This window comes from Temnothorax longispinosus, unplaced genomic scaffold (assembly GCF_030848805.1).
Source record: "Temnothorax longispinosus isolate EJ_2023e unplaced genomic scaffold, Tlon_JGU_v1 HiC_scaffold_52, whole genome shotgun sequence".
Lineage (NCBI taxonomy): Eukaryota > Metazoa > Arthropoda > Insecta > Hymenoptera > Formicidae > Temnothorax > Temnothorax longispinosus.
Window position 1 is genome coordinate 72,171 of NW_027270363.1, and position 16,317 is coordinate 88,487.

The 16,317-nt window shown below is 42.1% G+C and overlaps 3 protein-coding genes across 11 annotated transcripts; 2 read left to right on the forward strand and 1 right to left on the reverse strand.

The window, feature by feature from the left end:
* Window positions 1-561: 561 nt before the first annotated feature.
* LOC139824706 (uncharacterized) lies at window positions 562-2,785 on the forward strand. Its single transcript, XM_071797248.1, has 4 exons — window positions 562-719; window positions 837-1,096; window positions 1,180-1,315; window positions 1,439-2,785. Exons 2-4 carry the CDS (start codon window positions 959-961, stop codon window positions 1,678-1,680), a joined length of 516 nt encoding a protein of 171 aa, XP_071653349.1. The 5' UTR covers window positions 562-719; window positions 837-958; the 3' UTR covers window positions 1,681-2,785.
* Window positions 2,786-2,859: 74 nt separating this feature from the next.
* LOC139824693 (uncharacterized) lies at window positions 2,860-8,308 on the forward strand. Its single transcript, XM_071797216.1, has 9 exons — window positions 2,860-2,876; window positions 3,100-3,425; window positions 3,484-3,761; window positions 3,813-4,304; window positions 4,602-5,136; window positions 5,280-6,620; window positions 6,679-6,847; window positions 6,896-7,072; window positions 7,720-8,308. The coding sequence occupies exons 1-9, from the start codon at window positions 2,860-2,862 to the stop codon at window positions 8,306-8,308; spliced, it is 3,924 nt and encodes a 1,307-aa protein (XP_071653317.1).
* A 449-nt stretch (window positions 8,309-8,757) lies between these two features.
* On the reverse strand, window positions 8,758-15,817 carry LOC139824701 (uncharacterized). Of its 9 annotated transcripts, none has more exons than XM_071797245.1 (14): window positions 15,652-15,817; window positions 15,422-15,582; window positions 15,042-15,255; window positions 14,605-14,880; window positions 14,199-14,526; window positions 13,594-13,940; window positions 13,314-13,463; window positions 12,758-13,235; window positions 12,350-12,570; window positions 12,100-12,272; window positions 11,817-12,017; window positions 10,248-11,739; window positions 9,469-10,163; window positions 8,758-9,296 (listed from the first exon to the last, which is right to left on the reverse strand). In XM_071797245.1, the coding sequence occupies exons 1-5, from the start codon at window positions 15,805-15,807 to the stop codon at window positions 14,206-14,208; spliced, it is 1,128 nt and encodes a 375-aa protein (XP_071653346.1). In that variant the 5' UTR covers window positions 15,808-15,817; the 3' UTR covers window positions 8,758-9,296; window positions 9,469-10,163; window positions 10,248-11,739; window positions 11,817-12,017; window positions 12,100-12,272; window positions 12,350-12,570; window positions 12,758-13,235; window positions 13,314-13,463; window positions 13,594-13,940; window positions 14,199-14,205. The 9 variants fall into 9 exon arrangements, with proteins under 9 accessions (XP_071653346.1, XP_071653341.1, XP_071653345.1 ...); XM_071797240.1 differs by having other exon boundaries at window positions 13,594-13,652; window positions 13,804-13,940; window positions 15,422-15,817; XM_071797244.1 differs by having other exon boundaries at window positions 13,582-13,652; window positions 13,804-13,940; window positions 15,422-15,817.
* Window positions 15,818-16,317: the final 500 nt, after the last annotated feature.

Here is a 16,317-nt window from a genome sequence, read left to right on the forward strand (position 1 = left end):
ATCGTTCCGAAAACTGCTGCCAGTACTGGTCAGCATCGTCAATGACGTCACTCATGACGTCATTAATAGCCTACTGCGAGGTTAGAAATCTGCTGGCGATACTGAAGCGCGAGAGGTGAGGCAGCGTCAGTAAAAGCAGACGACAGAGGCATTTGGCGCAAAAATGACGTAAAGACGAACGATCGACGAACAAGTAAACGTGAAAGCAAATGTAGACTAATGAAGAAATAAAGACGAAAGTAAACTATAGGAGTGCAGTTGATTATTTTTATTAGTATTACAGTAATTATAAAAAATATTAATATTCTATCATGGCAGAAAGTATGATAGAATTACATCTTCAGAGGTGAAAATGTAATAGTATTTGTAACTGCTGAAGATGCTGCAAGAGTAGTAAATGGTAAGTGAAAATGATAGTGATATTTCCCTCGAAATCTCATATATTTACCAAAAAATTAACTCTTAATTAAGCATATTTATCAAAGTTTCTTGCTTTACTCTGGAAGAATTTTGATTTCCCATAAATGTTAAATGTATATATGTGTCTATATATGAATCTTATTTTTATACAGATCCCAAGTTTGCTAAACGTGTAGCAAATGCTGCATTAAGAAGAACACATGACACTTTCCAGACCCAAGTAGTCTCTGACAATTTAAGCGAAGATGAAGAAAGACAAGAGGAGGAAACGGAGGGAGATGATGAATCAACCAAAGAAGGTACGTACTTTTGAAGATCTTTGATCAGGTATAGATGGTATAAATCTGTGTTGTTTGTGATCTTTTCATAGTATTAATATTTTTCTCAAAGTATTCTATTTTTTTTGGTCCTCTTAGGTGGAGCGAAGTGGAACTCAGCAGCAACTTTACTGCTGTTGCACGAATATAGTGAGAAAGAAAGTCTTTTTAAGTCTGGGAAGAGGGCCCACAGATTTTACTGGGAAGAAATTGCCAAAATAATGAGATCAAAGGGATATACATTCTCTTGGGGACAGATTCCTTCAAAAATGGACAGCCTGAAGAGGAGGTATAAAAAAATTAAGGATGCATCTAAACAAAGTGGCAACGGACGTATTCCTAACTGGGAATTTTATGAGGTGAAGAAAAAATGTTTTTATTGCAAAACATGTATATAATTTGGAAATATTTATATACGGAAGTATATTTTGTCATATTTCAGACCATGGAGAAGATTTTTGGGCAACGCCCTTGGGTGACTCCGTTGAGCACTGCGTCTAGCAGTGGGCCGAGCAACAATACTTCAGACTCTGTCTCATCATCAGTATCAGACACAGCGTCATGCACTTCTCAAGGAGGTAATATTTGTTAATTGCAGATACTTATCAAAGTATGTTATAATGTAATTACTAGACTTCGGGTTATATGCAATTTGTATATAATCTGAAGTCTACTAATTACATACTGTTTTTGTCTTGCAGACAAGAAAAAAAAGAGCAGGGCCGAGGAGCTCGCAGATGCTATCTATAGCAAAATTAAAAGTGACAGGGAGGAACATTATCTTAAAAAGTTGGAGGCAAAGGAGAAGTTGCATAGACAGTCTGAAGAAAGGAAAGAAATTCAACACAAAGAAAAGATGGCTATGAGAACTCAATTTTTACAGCTTCTGGATGCTCGTCTGAAGGTAATTGATGCTGCGGAAAAAAACAACTATGGACTGTGATATAGAAAATACCCAATACCTTGGACCAAGCTCTTATAATTAGGACAGTACAACTGATAAGTGATTATTAGTTTTATTATTTTGTTAGTTTTTGATCTCCTTGTCTTTCCTAAGATTATCTTTAATTTTGTGTCACTACGACTCATTATCAACTATGCTGCTGCATAGCTAGCAAGCTAGGCTGCTTTCGCGACAAAACCAAAATGATCCTCCGCTGTGATTAGTCAAATCTGAAATTTCATTGAATCTCATTGAAAATTTATTCAATGAAATTTCAGATTTGACTAATTACCGCGCAGGATCATTTTAATCTGGATCATTTATTTTTTTTTTTGCGAAAGCATCCTAGATATTGCCTACAATTTTTAAGTTCCACCATAATGTGGAAATATTTTTTACCAAAGTACATGATTATTATTATGCCAAATATATTTGTGCCAATATATATATTTTTGTTTTTGACATTAATGGACAAGTCTTACATTTCATTCTATGAACTCATTTGTGTGATCTTAAACTATGTCACATGTTGTATCTGTGCATATTTTTTTTATTTGTTTATATTTATATCGAAGCCATTGATTCAGTTGTTTTTATTTCTTTTATGTTATGAAGAAATGTAATGCTTGTAGAAAAGGGAAATCTTTGAAGTCAAGTTTAGGTAAAAGTGTTATTATTATATAATTGTACAGATGGAGTCATTATTAATGCCTTCCTACCTGAAGATAGTGCTAAAGTTTGATATTCAATAAATTATTTTTTATAAAAAATGAGTTTAATCAAATAAATTTTCTTATTGGATATCGGACTCGAGCGGTTATCTTCAAATGGAAAGACATTAATTGTACATACACATGTAATGACTCCATCAATCAGTATTACCAGTTTTAATTTTATTTTATTATTAAAAAATGTAAACTAAGATTTTCAAGGTTTATCTAAGGCTAACACTTATTCTAAGATTGATATTATTATATAAGTTTTGATATTCATTATCCATTTTGTACATAATAATGATAAATTAATGTACGAGTGTTATTTGTAACTTAAGAAAGAAAAAGAAGGTATAAGAAATAAAATGTCATGTGAAAGATTATCCTATAAATTTTAATGTATTATTATTGCATAAAATGTATAAATATAAATATATAAAAATATAAAAAATTATAAAGTACAAACATGGAAAGTATAAAGAGGTAACACATTACTTAGAAATTGAACCCCACGTAACTAATCTCAAATTATTCTTGTATTGGCGGAAGAGATAATGCAATTCTGTCCCTCTTTGCATTAGCTGCACGGGTCCTTGCTATTGGAGATATTTGTTGATAAAACGGCGCTACTCGCTACTGAGAATCGTTTCAAAATTCATTTTACTGACGATGCTGCTTTACTGACCAACGTTCCGTATTGTGACAGTACTGGCAGTACTGTCAGTGAATTTCGGAACGCACCCAAGCGCACTTCAGATCGCCAGGCCTCACCGGTGCGTTTGTCTGCAGAACTCACATTGAAGGTGCAGACGCAGATGAACCGCATCGCGACAGTGCGGAACATCGGCGAGACGTTGCCATCTACCGCAGATGACACGTCAGTGGATGAGGTCCTCCAGATCTCGATCCAGCTCGAGGAAGTGCACAAGGCATTCCTCAAGGAACACGCCTATTTCGAGGTCTCATGGCCGGCGGCGCTCATCTCTCACGAATATTTCTCAAAAAACGCCTTCGCCGTGGAGGCGGAAGAGTGTATGACGGCTCGTCGCGCTCTGGCAAAGCTCAAGGGAAAAGATCGCTCCAACGACAGCTCCTGTAGCGGCGCAGCCCTCACAATCTCAACAGAGACTGCCGGACATCAGCATCCCGTCCTTCAAGGGCGTGTACAAGACATGGCCTACATATCGTGATCTCTTCAAGGCTGTCATTTATGACAGCCAACGGCTCACCGACGTGGAGAAACTCCACTATCTGCGGCTCTCACTAGAAGGCCCGCCTGCTCAGCTCATTTCCGGTTTGCCTCTCACCGGCGACTCGCTCAAACCATCCTGGGAAATGCTCATCGATCGCTACGAGAACAAGCGACTGGTCATTCAGGCTTATCTGGACCAGCTCTTTGCCAGCTCAACACCGGTGTAGAAGAACGCCAAGGCACTGGACAAGCTGCTCAATACGTTCAAGGAGGGCATCAAGGGCCTACAATCATTGGGCGTCTCGCAGGATCTGGGCGACTGCGTCTTGGTGTACCAGCTGTCTAGGCAGCTGGATCGCCAAACCAAGGAACAGTGGGAGACATTCTTGGGCGCCGCGCGCGAGTATCCGCGTTTCGAGAAACTCGAGAAATTTCTCACCTCGCGAGCGCGAGCACTCGAGATGATCGAATCCACGGCCAGCTCAGGAAGCTCGGCAGGGGCTGCCTCAACGGCACGGCGCTCCGCGACGGCTCATCATGCGGCAGCTCAACCGGCACGCACCAACACCTCAGACGGCTCAACGGACTACCCGTGCGACTGCTGTAACGGCACGCACTTCGTGGTGATGTGCCCTAAGTTCAGGGAACTCTCACCGGGCGATCGACAGAAGCTAGTCATCTCAAGGAGGCTGTGCTTCAACTGCCTCGGCCGTCACAACGTTCGCTCATGCAAGAGCTCACGGGGGTGCAAGAAGTGCACCCACCGACATCATACGATGCTGCATGAGGCACATCAGAGCGACTCATCCTCGAAGCCAACCACCAGCTCAGCCTCAGCATCTCAATAGGACAACGGTGCAATCGTCGCTCGCTCATCTTTGACTCGCTCATCACACTCAACGTTACTCGCTACGGCCCTGGCTCAGATCAGCTCATCGGTTAATACTCAGCACGTACGGCTTCTCATCGATACAGGTTCTGAACTTACCTTTGTCTCAGAATCGCTCATCCGTCAGCTCAGCATTCCTCGTCACCATTCTGTCATTCTCATCACCGGAATTGGTGGCGGAAAGGCCACGCAAACTCGAGGAGTTGCACTCCTCAAGCTCCGCTCACTTCGCTCAAGATCAGACGTCACCATTCAAGCTCACATCCTGCAGACGTTAACAAACATCCTGCCATCATTCAACGCTGCACCACAGGAATGGCCGCATCTCACCAAGTTAACCTTGGCTGATCCCGATTTTCTGACACCACGGCCAATGGATATTATCATTGGAGCTGACTCATATGGGCAGATCATCAAGCCCAACATCATCAAACAAGACACAATGATGCCAATTGCGCAGCTCTCAATTTTCGGATGGCTCGTTCTCGGACCTGTCGACACATCATCATCAGCAGCTGCTGCGGTGCATCATGCATCAATTCAGGAGAGGGAAGATGCTCTCGACGAGTTACTGTCGAGATTTTGGACACAGGAAGAAGTGCCTGCGAACAACAATCTTGAGCTCACTCCTGACGAGCAAAGATGCGAAGAACATTTCAAGAGTACACAGTTCGACTTCCACTGAAATCATCACCCGACACTCTTGGCGACTCGTATCTCACTGCGCATCGATGTTTGCAAAGTTTACAAAGAAGACTCTCCCGAGATGACAACTATCGACGTCTGTATCATCAATTTATGACAGAATATCGAGATCTCAATCACATGAAGAAAGCTTCACCCGTTTCCAGTCAGCACACGCAATATTATTTGCCACATCACGGAGTGCTCAAACCAGACAGTGCAACCACGAAATTACGTGTGGTATTCAACGGCTCGAGCGCGTCCACATCAGGCCGCTCACTTAATGATATCATGCACACGGGAGCCAAGTTGCATTTAGACGTCACCGATGTCTTGCTCTGGATTCGACAATTTCGACACCTAGTTGCCACGGACATCACCAAGATGTATAGACAGATCGTGCATAAAGATGACTGGAATTTACAACGGATTCTCTGGCTCAACGAACTGCTCAATGAAGTGGCATACTATCTAACCACGGTCACGTATGGCACCAAGGCTGCCCCGTTCTTGGCAGTACGAACGCTGCTACAACTAGTGGAGGACGAAGGCCATAATTTTCCTCTTGCAGTGCCGTCCATTCTTCAAGGTCGATACGTCGACGACAGCTTTGGAGGCGCTGACACTGTTCAACAGTTAATCAAAATTGCATTGCAGCTGAAGAACTTGTGCATGGCGGGCGGTTTTCCATTGGCCAAGTGGCACGCGACTCATCCAGACGTGCTCACTGCTGTTCAAGCAGAGAAAGACCAGGGCTCACAAATTACATTTGACGATTGTGTAACCAAAATACTCGGATTACGATGGCTTCCTCAAGAAGATTCATTCGCATTCTCAACAAGGATCTCGTCGCACACCGATCATCTCACCAAACGCCTCGTTTTGTCTGAAGTGGCTCAGATATTCGATCCACTAGGCTTTGCATCACCAGTCGTGATCAAGGCGAAGATGCTCTTGCAGGAGCTTTGGCTTCATAAGCTCCAATGGGATGAACCACTGCCATCCCAGCTCTCATCACGGTGGCTCATCATCAGAAAGGAACTCACCAGCTTGCGCAAGATCTTAATACCTCGGTGGTATAACACATGGAGTACATCGACAGTGGAATTTCACGGCTTTTCTGATGCTTCTCAATTGGCAATGGCTGCAGTCGTATTTATCACCGTCCACGGCTCAAATGGCGCCTCGATTTCATTGGTGTGCTCCAAAACAAAGGTAGCACCTCTCAAGCGGCTCACCATCCCGAGACTTGAACTCACCGCAGCACTGCTGCTCTCAAGACTCATGCAATACGTTCAGGCCACCTTGAAGTTGAACGTCACAGCAACTCACCTGTGGACGGACTCTGTTGTGACACTCACGTGGATCAAATCTCATGCATCGCGCTGGAAGGATTTCGTGAGAAATCGGGTCTCTCAAATTCAAGAGCTCACTGCAAACGCACATTGGAAATACGTACCAGGTACGTCCAACCCAGCCGACTGCGCCTCACGAGGACTAAGTACTGCTCAACTCCAAAGCCACTCATTATCGTGGACGGGACACGGGACCACCGTGGATACTCACCCCTGAAGCTTGGCCATCTCAACCCGCGCTTTCGGACGAGTTGAGCTCGCATGAGGCTCGTCCTGGCATTGCGCTACATGCGGCCGCATCTCATCCGGACTATCACTGGGACCTGATATATAGGTACTCAACTCTCAACAAGTTATTGAAAATAACAGCTCTTTGTTTCAGATTCATATCGCTTCTGGGAAAGCGCCGACGCAAGCCACTGGACTTGCACTCAGCTTTGGAGGAGGCCAGATTCTTCTGGATTAAGGCTACTCAAGCGGCATACTTCACGCACGAGATCAAGATGCTCACGGCCAACTCGAGACTACCAACTGCTCACGCATTCAGTCGATTGACTGCGTATATAGATGCTCAAGGGATCATCCGAGTTGGCGGCCGCCTCAACCAATCAGCACTAGCTCAAGACAGCAAACATCAGGCGATTTTGCCTCGCCACTCCCGGCTCTCAACCTTGATCATTTCACACGCCCATCTGCGTATTCTGCATGGAGGAACACAGCTGACATTGGCTCATGTCAGGCAACGTTACTGGATCATCGGCGGACGGCTCCGGTGAAGTCTCATATCTTGCGGTGTGTCGTGTGTGCTCGGCAGAGGGGGATCCGTGCTCATCAACTGATGGGCCAACTACCTCTCTCTCGGGTTACGCCGTCACGTCCGTTTACTCATACAGGAGTTGATTATGCCGGACCGCTCACCATCAAAACATGGAAAGGACGAGGTGCGAAAACATACAAAGGATGGATCTGTGTGTTCGTCTGTTTCTCCACCTTCGCAATTCACCTCGAAGTAGTCAGTGACTACTCATCAGAAGGATTCATCGCAGCCTTCCGAAGATTCTCAGCGAGAAGGAGAATTGCTCAGACCATATACTCGGACTGCGGGACAACATTCATTGGAGCAGACGCCGCGCTCAAGAAAATGTTCATCCAGAGCTCACAAGAACATCAACGAATCGCTCAAATTCTACAACATGATTGCACCAGATGGGAGTTCAACCCACCAGGCGCTCCACACATGGGGGGCAAATGGGAGGCGGTGGTGAAATCCGTGAAGTTTCATCTGAGACGGACTATCGGGGAGACTCTACTCACGACGGAAGAACTCACAACGTTGCTTACTCAAATCGAAGCCATTCTCAACTCGCGGCCTTTAGAACCGTTGAGTGACGACCCTGAAGACGTCTCAGCGCTCACACCAGGTCATTTCCTCATTGGAGATCCAATCACTACCATACCCGAGCCATCTCTGATTGACCTAGCAACCTCACGACTATCTCGGTGGCAGCTCATCCAGCAGCGTGTTCAACATTTTTGGGCACAATGGTCGGCTCATTATCTGCAACGCCAGCAGGCGATATCCAAGTGGCATCATCCTAACAACAACATCAAGGTGGGGTCCATCGTGCTGCTCACCGACGAACGCTCTCCACCGTGCAAATGGCCACTCGCCAGAGTAACAGCTTTGCACCCCGGCAAGGATGGACTCACTAGGGTGGTTACCCTCAAGACGGCCACCACGACACTCACTCGGCCAAGCGCCAAGCTTGCGATTCTACCCATCTCAACCGAATGAAGGGTCAAGAGTAAGGAATCATCAACAAGGTTGCTGATGGCGGGCGGAATGTTCGAGATTCCGTTAACGTTGCGCCGTCCGATTAGATGGCAGCATCGATCGGGTAACGACGCTCGATCACCGCGGCAGCTTGCGCCCGCACGGGCGCGCTCATCGCCAACGTCTTCCTCGCGATCGACTTCAATTGTACAAATGGCCGCGCGGTGACTAGACGCATAACGTGTGCTCAGTACATTTACATTGTGACTTCGAATAATCGTGCACATCGCAGTGCTCACGCTGCCTAGACTTTCATAAACTGTGAACTAGACCGCTCATCAACTCTGGTGCCTCAACACGACGACTCAAGCTCACACGTGCGCGAGTGCCGACCGCCACGTGTCTCACCGGCTCACGGGCGACTCACCACACGAGGAGGGCAATTAATATAATTGTCGCTCGCCTTCAACGAACACACAAAGACTTCTCATTTATACACCGCTCATCGATTCTCAGGTCAGATTGTAACAATTTCGATACATTAAAGACGGCTCAGACTGTGGTCTGAGTTACACAAAATAAAGTGCATAATTAGTTTTAACACCTTCCACGCGCGTCCTTCTCATCCCGCTCCCATCGTCGGGATTAATCAGCAATTTCGCGAACAGTACTTAATATATATATAATACAAACGTTATAAAGTTACAACGTTATACGTTGAGTGCGGTTGAACGTGAGAGTGAGTTTGTCGATCATCTCTCCGGCGTTCTTGGTGGCGTTGTCCATGGCCGTCATACGGCTGGACTGCTCACTGCAGGCGCCTTCCTTCATCGAGGCGAGCGAGAATTCCAGATAGCTCTATATTACTTCCTCGTCAAGTGAATCATATACCGACAGCTTCGGTACAGTAACCACCGCATTCTTATCGAACAATGGTAGATCATCAATCACGTTCGATACCACGAACTTGAACTTGTTATATACTATGCGTCCAGAGCCGAAGGAACAACTGTAAAAGAGTAGCCATTATTTATATTATTTATACGACGTTTAAAAAGAATCTACAACTTATATATTCAAAAGAATTTATAGTGAAAAAATTTATAGTGAATAATCTCAGCTAATACCGCAAATGAACTATTTAAATTGTATAATTAGTTGCGTTGTGCTATCTGGGATACCTTTAATTTTTCTTCAAGACATCAATTAACTGACCCATGCGAGCATCCATAGACTCGATACTCTTCCGTGCAATTTCAAGTTGCTCCTCGCGCTGTCTCTGCTTCTCGGCATCAGTGGTTCTTCGATATTCCATCGACTCCACCCTCCACTCTCTAATTTCATCGAGAACGTCGGATTTACTTTTCTTCTTCTTTTTCTCAGGTTCTTCTTTACAGTCTACATCCGTGCACATTTTATCTAGAACGGGACGCCTGTTGGAAGCCAGTGCAACGGGCTTGACGCATGGCTTTTTGCTTAAAATTTCATCTAATTCTTCATAAAATGGGCATGTCTTGGCCTCTGCACCGGACTGCATATTGTTGTCTTTGGTTTCAGTGTATTTTCGTAAAAAGACTGCATATTATATATGTTCAACAGAGAAATCGTATACCTTTCTCAAAGTTATTAATCATAATTAAATAAAGTGTAGGTTTTTAAACGTAATCTTACCAACGTTACATTTCGTTGTAAATGTCGCTAGCAATTTTAAAGCAGACGTTGACACTGTTTTATTTAACGCTATTCAGGCCCATAACTTGTGCACCACGTCCGCTAAGCCCTCTTTCGTCAGGGTTTCTTTAACACGTACATCTCCGCACATGAAGTTCATCAGAGGTATGAAGGTACAATTCACATCGTGCAACAAAGGATGAGTCTGTGCAATAAAAATAAGATAGGTTTTTACAAATTCATACAGGAAATTATGATCGAAATTCCATGTATTAAAGTCTTTCCCTGCCTTTTTCTCCGCTTGCTTTTTGTAAAGCTCAAACGGTTGAAGATTCAGCTTGACATACAATTCTTTTAGGATCATCAACGCGGTCTCGGGAAGATTACCCCGTATGCCGCTCGCTTTGCCTTCTTCGACACGCATAGTAGATTAGTAAGGGCACCTACAATAAGATCTTTGTTGTGTCGCCGGTAAACGAAAGTCGTGCACGACGTAGCCCATAAGATAAATATATATATATATAATGGCAGCGACGCAGACACACACACATATATAAACAATAACAAGGCGGCGTAACTTCAAGCGTCTTCGGTGCCTGTGATGTGAGATCCGTGACTTCCGCTATCTCCGTCTCGTTTCCACCAAATTAAGTCGTCGTGACTTGACATATAAGTTGATTGGTGGATGCGAACGAATCAGAGGGCGGATCTAGGATCCACCAATCGAGCGAATTTTGCATTTTAGTAACAAATAGCGGGAATCGTGGCGCGCGGCTACCGCGACGAGTCAGTTAATTGGCATTAGTCAATCGAAGAGCACGGTCATAGCGGAAGCACGATCGCACAATTTAGATATTATACATTATACGAAACGTTGTCGCGACCCGAGTCGTCTCCAAGGCGTCATCGCGATCCGAGCATAAGCTCGAGACGTCATCGTGATCCTGAGTCGACATCGAGGCGTTGTCGTGACGTGTGCGTGTGTCCTACGCGTTATTACATGCAACTATCGGCTCGACCTGGGGCACATCCTCAAGACGTTGTCGTGACCGAGTACGCGAATATATTATATACGAATAATAATACTAAACGCGAGCGCATTACTGTGCACCTTGCCAAAAACGGACATTGTAAAAATAATATGAATAAAAATAAACAGACATTCGAAACCACAGTGTGAATACGAATAGTGTAGACGCTGAAAACAATCCAATCTTTATCCTCCGATTGTTTGCTGCTCTTTTTGGATTTCGTGTAACTATGAGCGATGAAAAGATGCAGTAACAGTTCACATAATTCGCCTCTTATGGTAGTTTGTCCTTGATCTGGTAGCTGATCGTCTTTCGTACGCAAATCTTTCTCGCTCTCGTTTGATTTCCTTGAATGCACATTCGCGTCTCTTATTGATAATTTGTTGACGTTCGATATGATATCTCGCAAACCACTATCTTTGCTTTCGATCGAGACATGTGCCACATTAGTATTGAGCACGGTTTGTAATAGAAAAGTACCGCTTCTTCCCAAGGAATCTTTTTGAATCTCGTGGGACAGTAGAAAAGCTAAGGCACTAATGGCGCTCATTCTCAGATCTGTCGTAGAGTCCTTTATCGCAAGACAAATGGAAGCCAGGACCGTTTCAGGCCCGCACAATTATAACGCGCTTTGAATGGCTTCTTGAATGGGAAAATGTTGATCCTCCGTTAACGAAAGCACAGCCACGAAGTTGTACATTTCCGTCCAAAGTCTGTTACGCAGATATATCAGGTGCAGTTCGGCAGACTCTAAGGAGATTAATATATGGAACGTTGTTTAAAAATCAAATTATACATTTGTGACGAATAAATGTTCAAATACATACGGTATAAATCGATATTTAAGAAGCAAAATAGAATATAAAGCGAGTCCGGGGAAAAGAGTACGACGGCTGCGTACTTGTTGCTATGCGTGATGCAATTTGTTAAAACTGTGCAGATGCTGATGTACATTTCCAGCGTATCAGAATAATGACTCAGACTCTTTTTGCCTGCTCCTGATATCCTTCGAAATCTTAGTCAAACACCTTAAAACGAGAGATCAAATGAGACAATATAGGTGAAAAAAAGATAATCCAGCGTTATAGATTTTTCTACATACATACATACCCGAATAAATACTTATATATCGATAGAATATTCGTAGACTTGTCGTACAACCTGGTGTTGTCCGACAAATATTAAATTATTCAATAAATTACAAGCAGCTGTAATAAGCGAAGGCGTCGCTATTGATTGCAAAGGATTGTCCACATCTGTTATTTCCGAAACTCTGCCGGAAACTGTAAGAGAAATAAAGAATTTAAAAAAATATAATTAAAAATAAAAGTTATAGTATATAACTAAATAATATAATTACAGAGTTGTAATTCATCCTGACAGTTGTATAAATGCGATACGGTGCGCGGTACCAATGAAGTGCAACTAGATTACAAATTTGCCGTTGTTTCCTTGACATTCCGACTCTTCCGCATCTAAAGTAGTCGACGTATAGATATTTGAACACAGAACGCTGATTTCATGATAGATGTTGCATTGCTCGGCATGTATCAGGATAGCTTGTGGTTGTAAAGAATCATCCTGTATAAAAATATAATTTTCTAAAGTATGTACATAGCTTCAATTTGTATTTCAGCAATTTAGAAACGTAAGAAAATATGAGTATCGTCTATATAATATTAATTAAAATACAGAAATTTAACACATTTTAAGACTAATGCTTTCTCGACGTTTACGATTTAATAATATATCGTGCTCTCACACTTACACATTGAAAAGTCATAGAGTTGCAGTTTTTGAGGATGTTGCAAAACGCGATACACGCTTGTTCTCTCACTAAACAGGATTCGTCCCTGCTTGTGATGCACTGAAGAAGCAACTTCTGTAGTAGCTTTGGCTTATCAGATAAGAAAAGTCATTGACGAGGTATTTTGTGACAATGACGATGACGACGACGAAAGTGATGATAAGGTTGAGATAATGCTTGCAACGGTGATGCACGAAGAAAAAGAAGTGAGTCCGAAGCCAGCACGATGCCAAAATTTTGTTGAACTCGTCGTGCTAAGATTTACTTTTAAACAGTTCCAAGAGAACTTTCGTATGTCTGCGCCAGCATTCGAAAGATTGTTAACTCTCATTGCTCCTCTCCCTCGCTGCTCTCACTTCGGCCTCTATTGCAGCTTCCTTGCCGATGTCGATGGTCTTCTTCCCTTCCTTCTCCTCTTTTTCCTTGATGGGTGTTGTGCCTGAATGATAATATAGATTTTATATATAAATCCTGTATTAATCCAATTTTGTATACATCATTTCAGAGTAGCAATTACTTTTGGGTTTCTCGTGTTTCGGCTTTTTGGCTGGTGTACGTGGGTTGATCTGCTGCATAGGGATCATATTTGGCGGCGATTGCATTATGTTCGTATTCACTGCCGGTGTATTTATCGGTGGCATATTGGTAATTGTCGTAGGTGCTGTACCTGACATTTTAAATTTTTATCTTTTACTGATGATACTTTGATAAATTTAAAGAACTTGATTGCTAAGATATACACACAAAGCTCGAAAAACGTTTTTAAAATTAAATAATATTAATACCGTTCAAATTACCGTTCAACTGATTTGTCTCGGACGCTTGATTGTTGACATCTGGGGTGTCATTTAAAGGCCTTCACACATAAAATGTCGTAAGGACGTAAAACGTAGGCGTAAGAAAATCGATCAATCCCAATCAAGTATTTCCCCCTACTGTGGTTACGGACAGCACAATATTTGATTGGGATTGGTCGATTTTCTTACGCTTACGTTTTACGTTCTTACGCGATTTTATGTGTGAAGGCCTTAATGTAGGAGGTGGTCCAGTTCCAGGAGGCGCAGTACTTAATTGATTAATGGCATCTATGTTGTTAGAGGATGATTGCTCGCCGCCTTTAGAGATTCTGTTTTCACTCATAAAACTGATAATAAAAAATAAATAAATATAATTTTGATGTCGAGAAGATATACTGCTTTGGCTTAGATGTGTAATCATGACCAGGGTAAGTTAAGAATTTAAGATTACTTAAAATTAAAAATAAAGAAAAGCATTTCATCAATTATATTGGCTTAGATATATAATCATGACCAGGGTAAGCAAAGAATTTAGATTACTTGCAAATAATAATAAAAGAAAAGCATTTAATCGATTACATCGGTGAGGGTCGGAAATTACTTACTTATACATCAATGGTTTGCTAATGCAGCAGCCAGACGATCACGTTTCGCGCCGCCTGTTTCTCCTGCAGGTTCATACTGCCCTATTTCGTCACCTTCGTTCCCATAAACAAAAGGCAATCCTTCTTCAATATACAGCTCGAGGAAATCATCCTCCTGCTGTAGACATATATTATGTAGAACACAGCATGCCAGTATGGTGTCTGGGATTTCTTCGTAGCAGACCATGGAGAGATGTCTTAAGCGTCGAAAGCGTCCTTTCAGTAATCCAAAAGTTCTTTCAATTGTTTGTCTCGTTTTACTCAGAATGGTATTAAACGAGATTTGTATCTAAAATTAATATGTGTTATCATGTAAGGCGAAGAATTCTTAAACTACTACGTGCAAAGTAAAAAAAGACTAACTTACAGCAGTTAGGTGTCCTATATTTTTATATGGTGAAATACACCAAGGCAAAGGAGGATTATAGGCCTTATCTCCAATTATATATTCACCATTGGGGAAAAAATTTTGGACGTTTGCCTCAGTGTCTCTGTATAATGGAGAATTCCGAAATACTCGGAGATCTCCCACAGACCCAGGATAGCCAGCAAATACGTCGGTGAATCGCAACTCAGGATCACATACCGCTTGAAGGGTTATTGCGTACTCACATTTTCTGGTTCGATAATATTGTGCATCAACCTAACAAATATTAAAAATTTTACATGGTATTTTTTTAACTTATAATACTCTGTAAGTAGCAAATTAGAATACATTACATTCATTTCTTAATTGTTACTTTTTCTATTGTAAATTTCTTTGAAAGTGTAAGTTTTTGTTGTAAAAATACAAGTTAAACTTACTTGAGGTGCATCAATGGGAACGTAACAACCGTCTATTGCACCAATCACTCCCGCCATACCAGCAATATCGCTAAACTTCTGAACAGTCTTTTCTAACTTTTCGCCTGTAGGCCAAGTAATGAGTCTATGAGATATAGAAACAAGAGCAACTATTACTCTTCGAAAGCAGGAATGAAGGGTTGATTTTGACATATCAAACTTCATTCCGATAGATCTGCAAAAGAAATATGTGCATTATAACTTTCAGCCTGTTATGAGATCGAGAATTATGAAGTTAAACGTGAGGTATAATATTAACAATATATACGACAGGATCGGAGAAAAAATGACAATATAGGAGACAAGGCTAAAAAATTATGTAATTCAACTTTTCTGCTTACCTAAAACAATCGGGCGTTGCGAGCAACCACACAACAGCTAATAGCTGTTTTTCGATTTTTGTTGTCGGTCTGCCAGTTCCTGTGCGATTTTCCAAAAGAGGAGCAATGACAGTTAACAATCTTTCAAATGCTGGCGCAGACATACGAAAGTTCTCTTGGAACTGTTTAAAAGTAAATCTTGGCACGACGAGTTCAACAAAATTTTGGCATCGTGCTGGCTTCGGACCCACTTCTTTTTCTTCGTGCATCACCGTTGCAAGCATTATCTCAATCTCATCATCGCTTTCGTCGTCGTCATCGTCATTGTCACAAAATACCTCGTCAATAACTTTTCTCATCTGATATGCCAAAGCCACTACAGAAGATGCAATAACTCCTATATCCATGTTTGTGCCACTAAAAAAATATAGTGCATGCCAGAATAGAACATTAACCAAAAAGAAACTTGAATATTTTATTGTGAAAATGTATGTACATGCGTCAATAGCACTGAGTAATAAGAAAAAAAATCGGGTACAGTAATGACAAGGACTTTCGCGTGTTCTATGATGAAGTAGTAATTATACAAACAATTAAGTGATACTGTATTTCAACTTACGTGGCAGTACACTTTGACGCTTTTCAAGATACTACACACTTTTACATAAAAAAACAAAAATTTCCATGTAATACGAGGCTCAAGAAAAACTGAAGTACGGAAATTTATGTTTGTGATGGAAGACTGGAGAAATTACTGTACCCGATTTTTTTTCTTATTACTCAGTGCTATTGACGCATGTACATTTTCACAATAAAATATTCAAGTTTCTTTTTGGTTAATGTTCTATTCTGGCACGTACTATATTTTTTTAGTGGTACAAACATGGATATGGGAATTATTGCATCTTCTGTAGTGG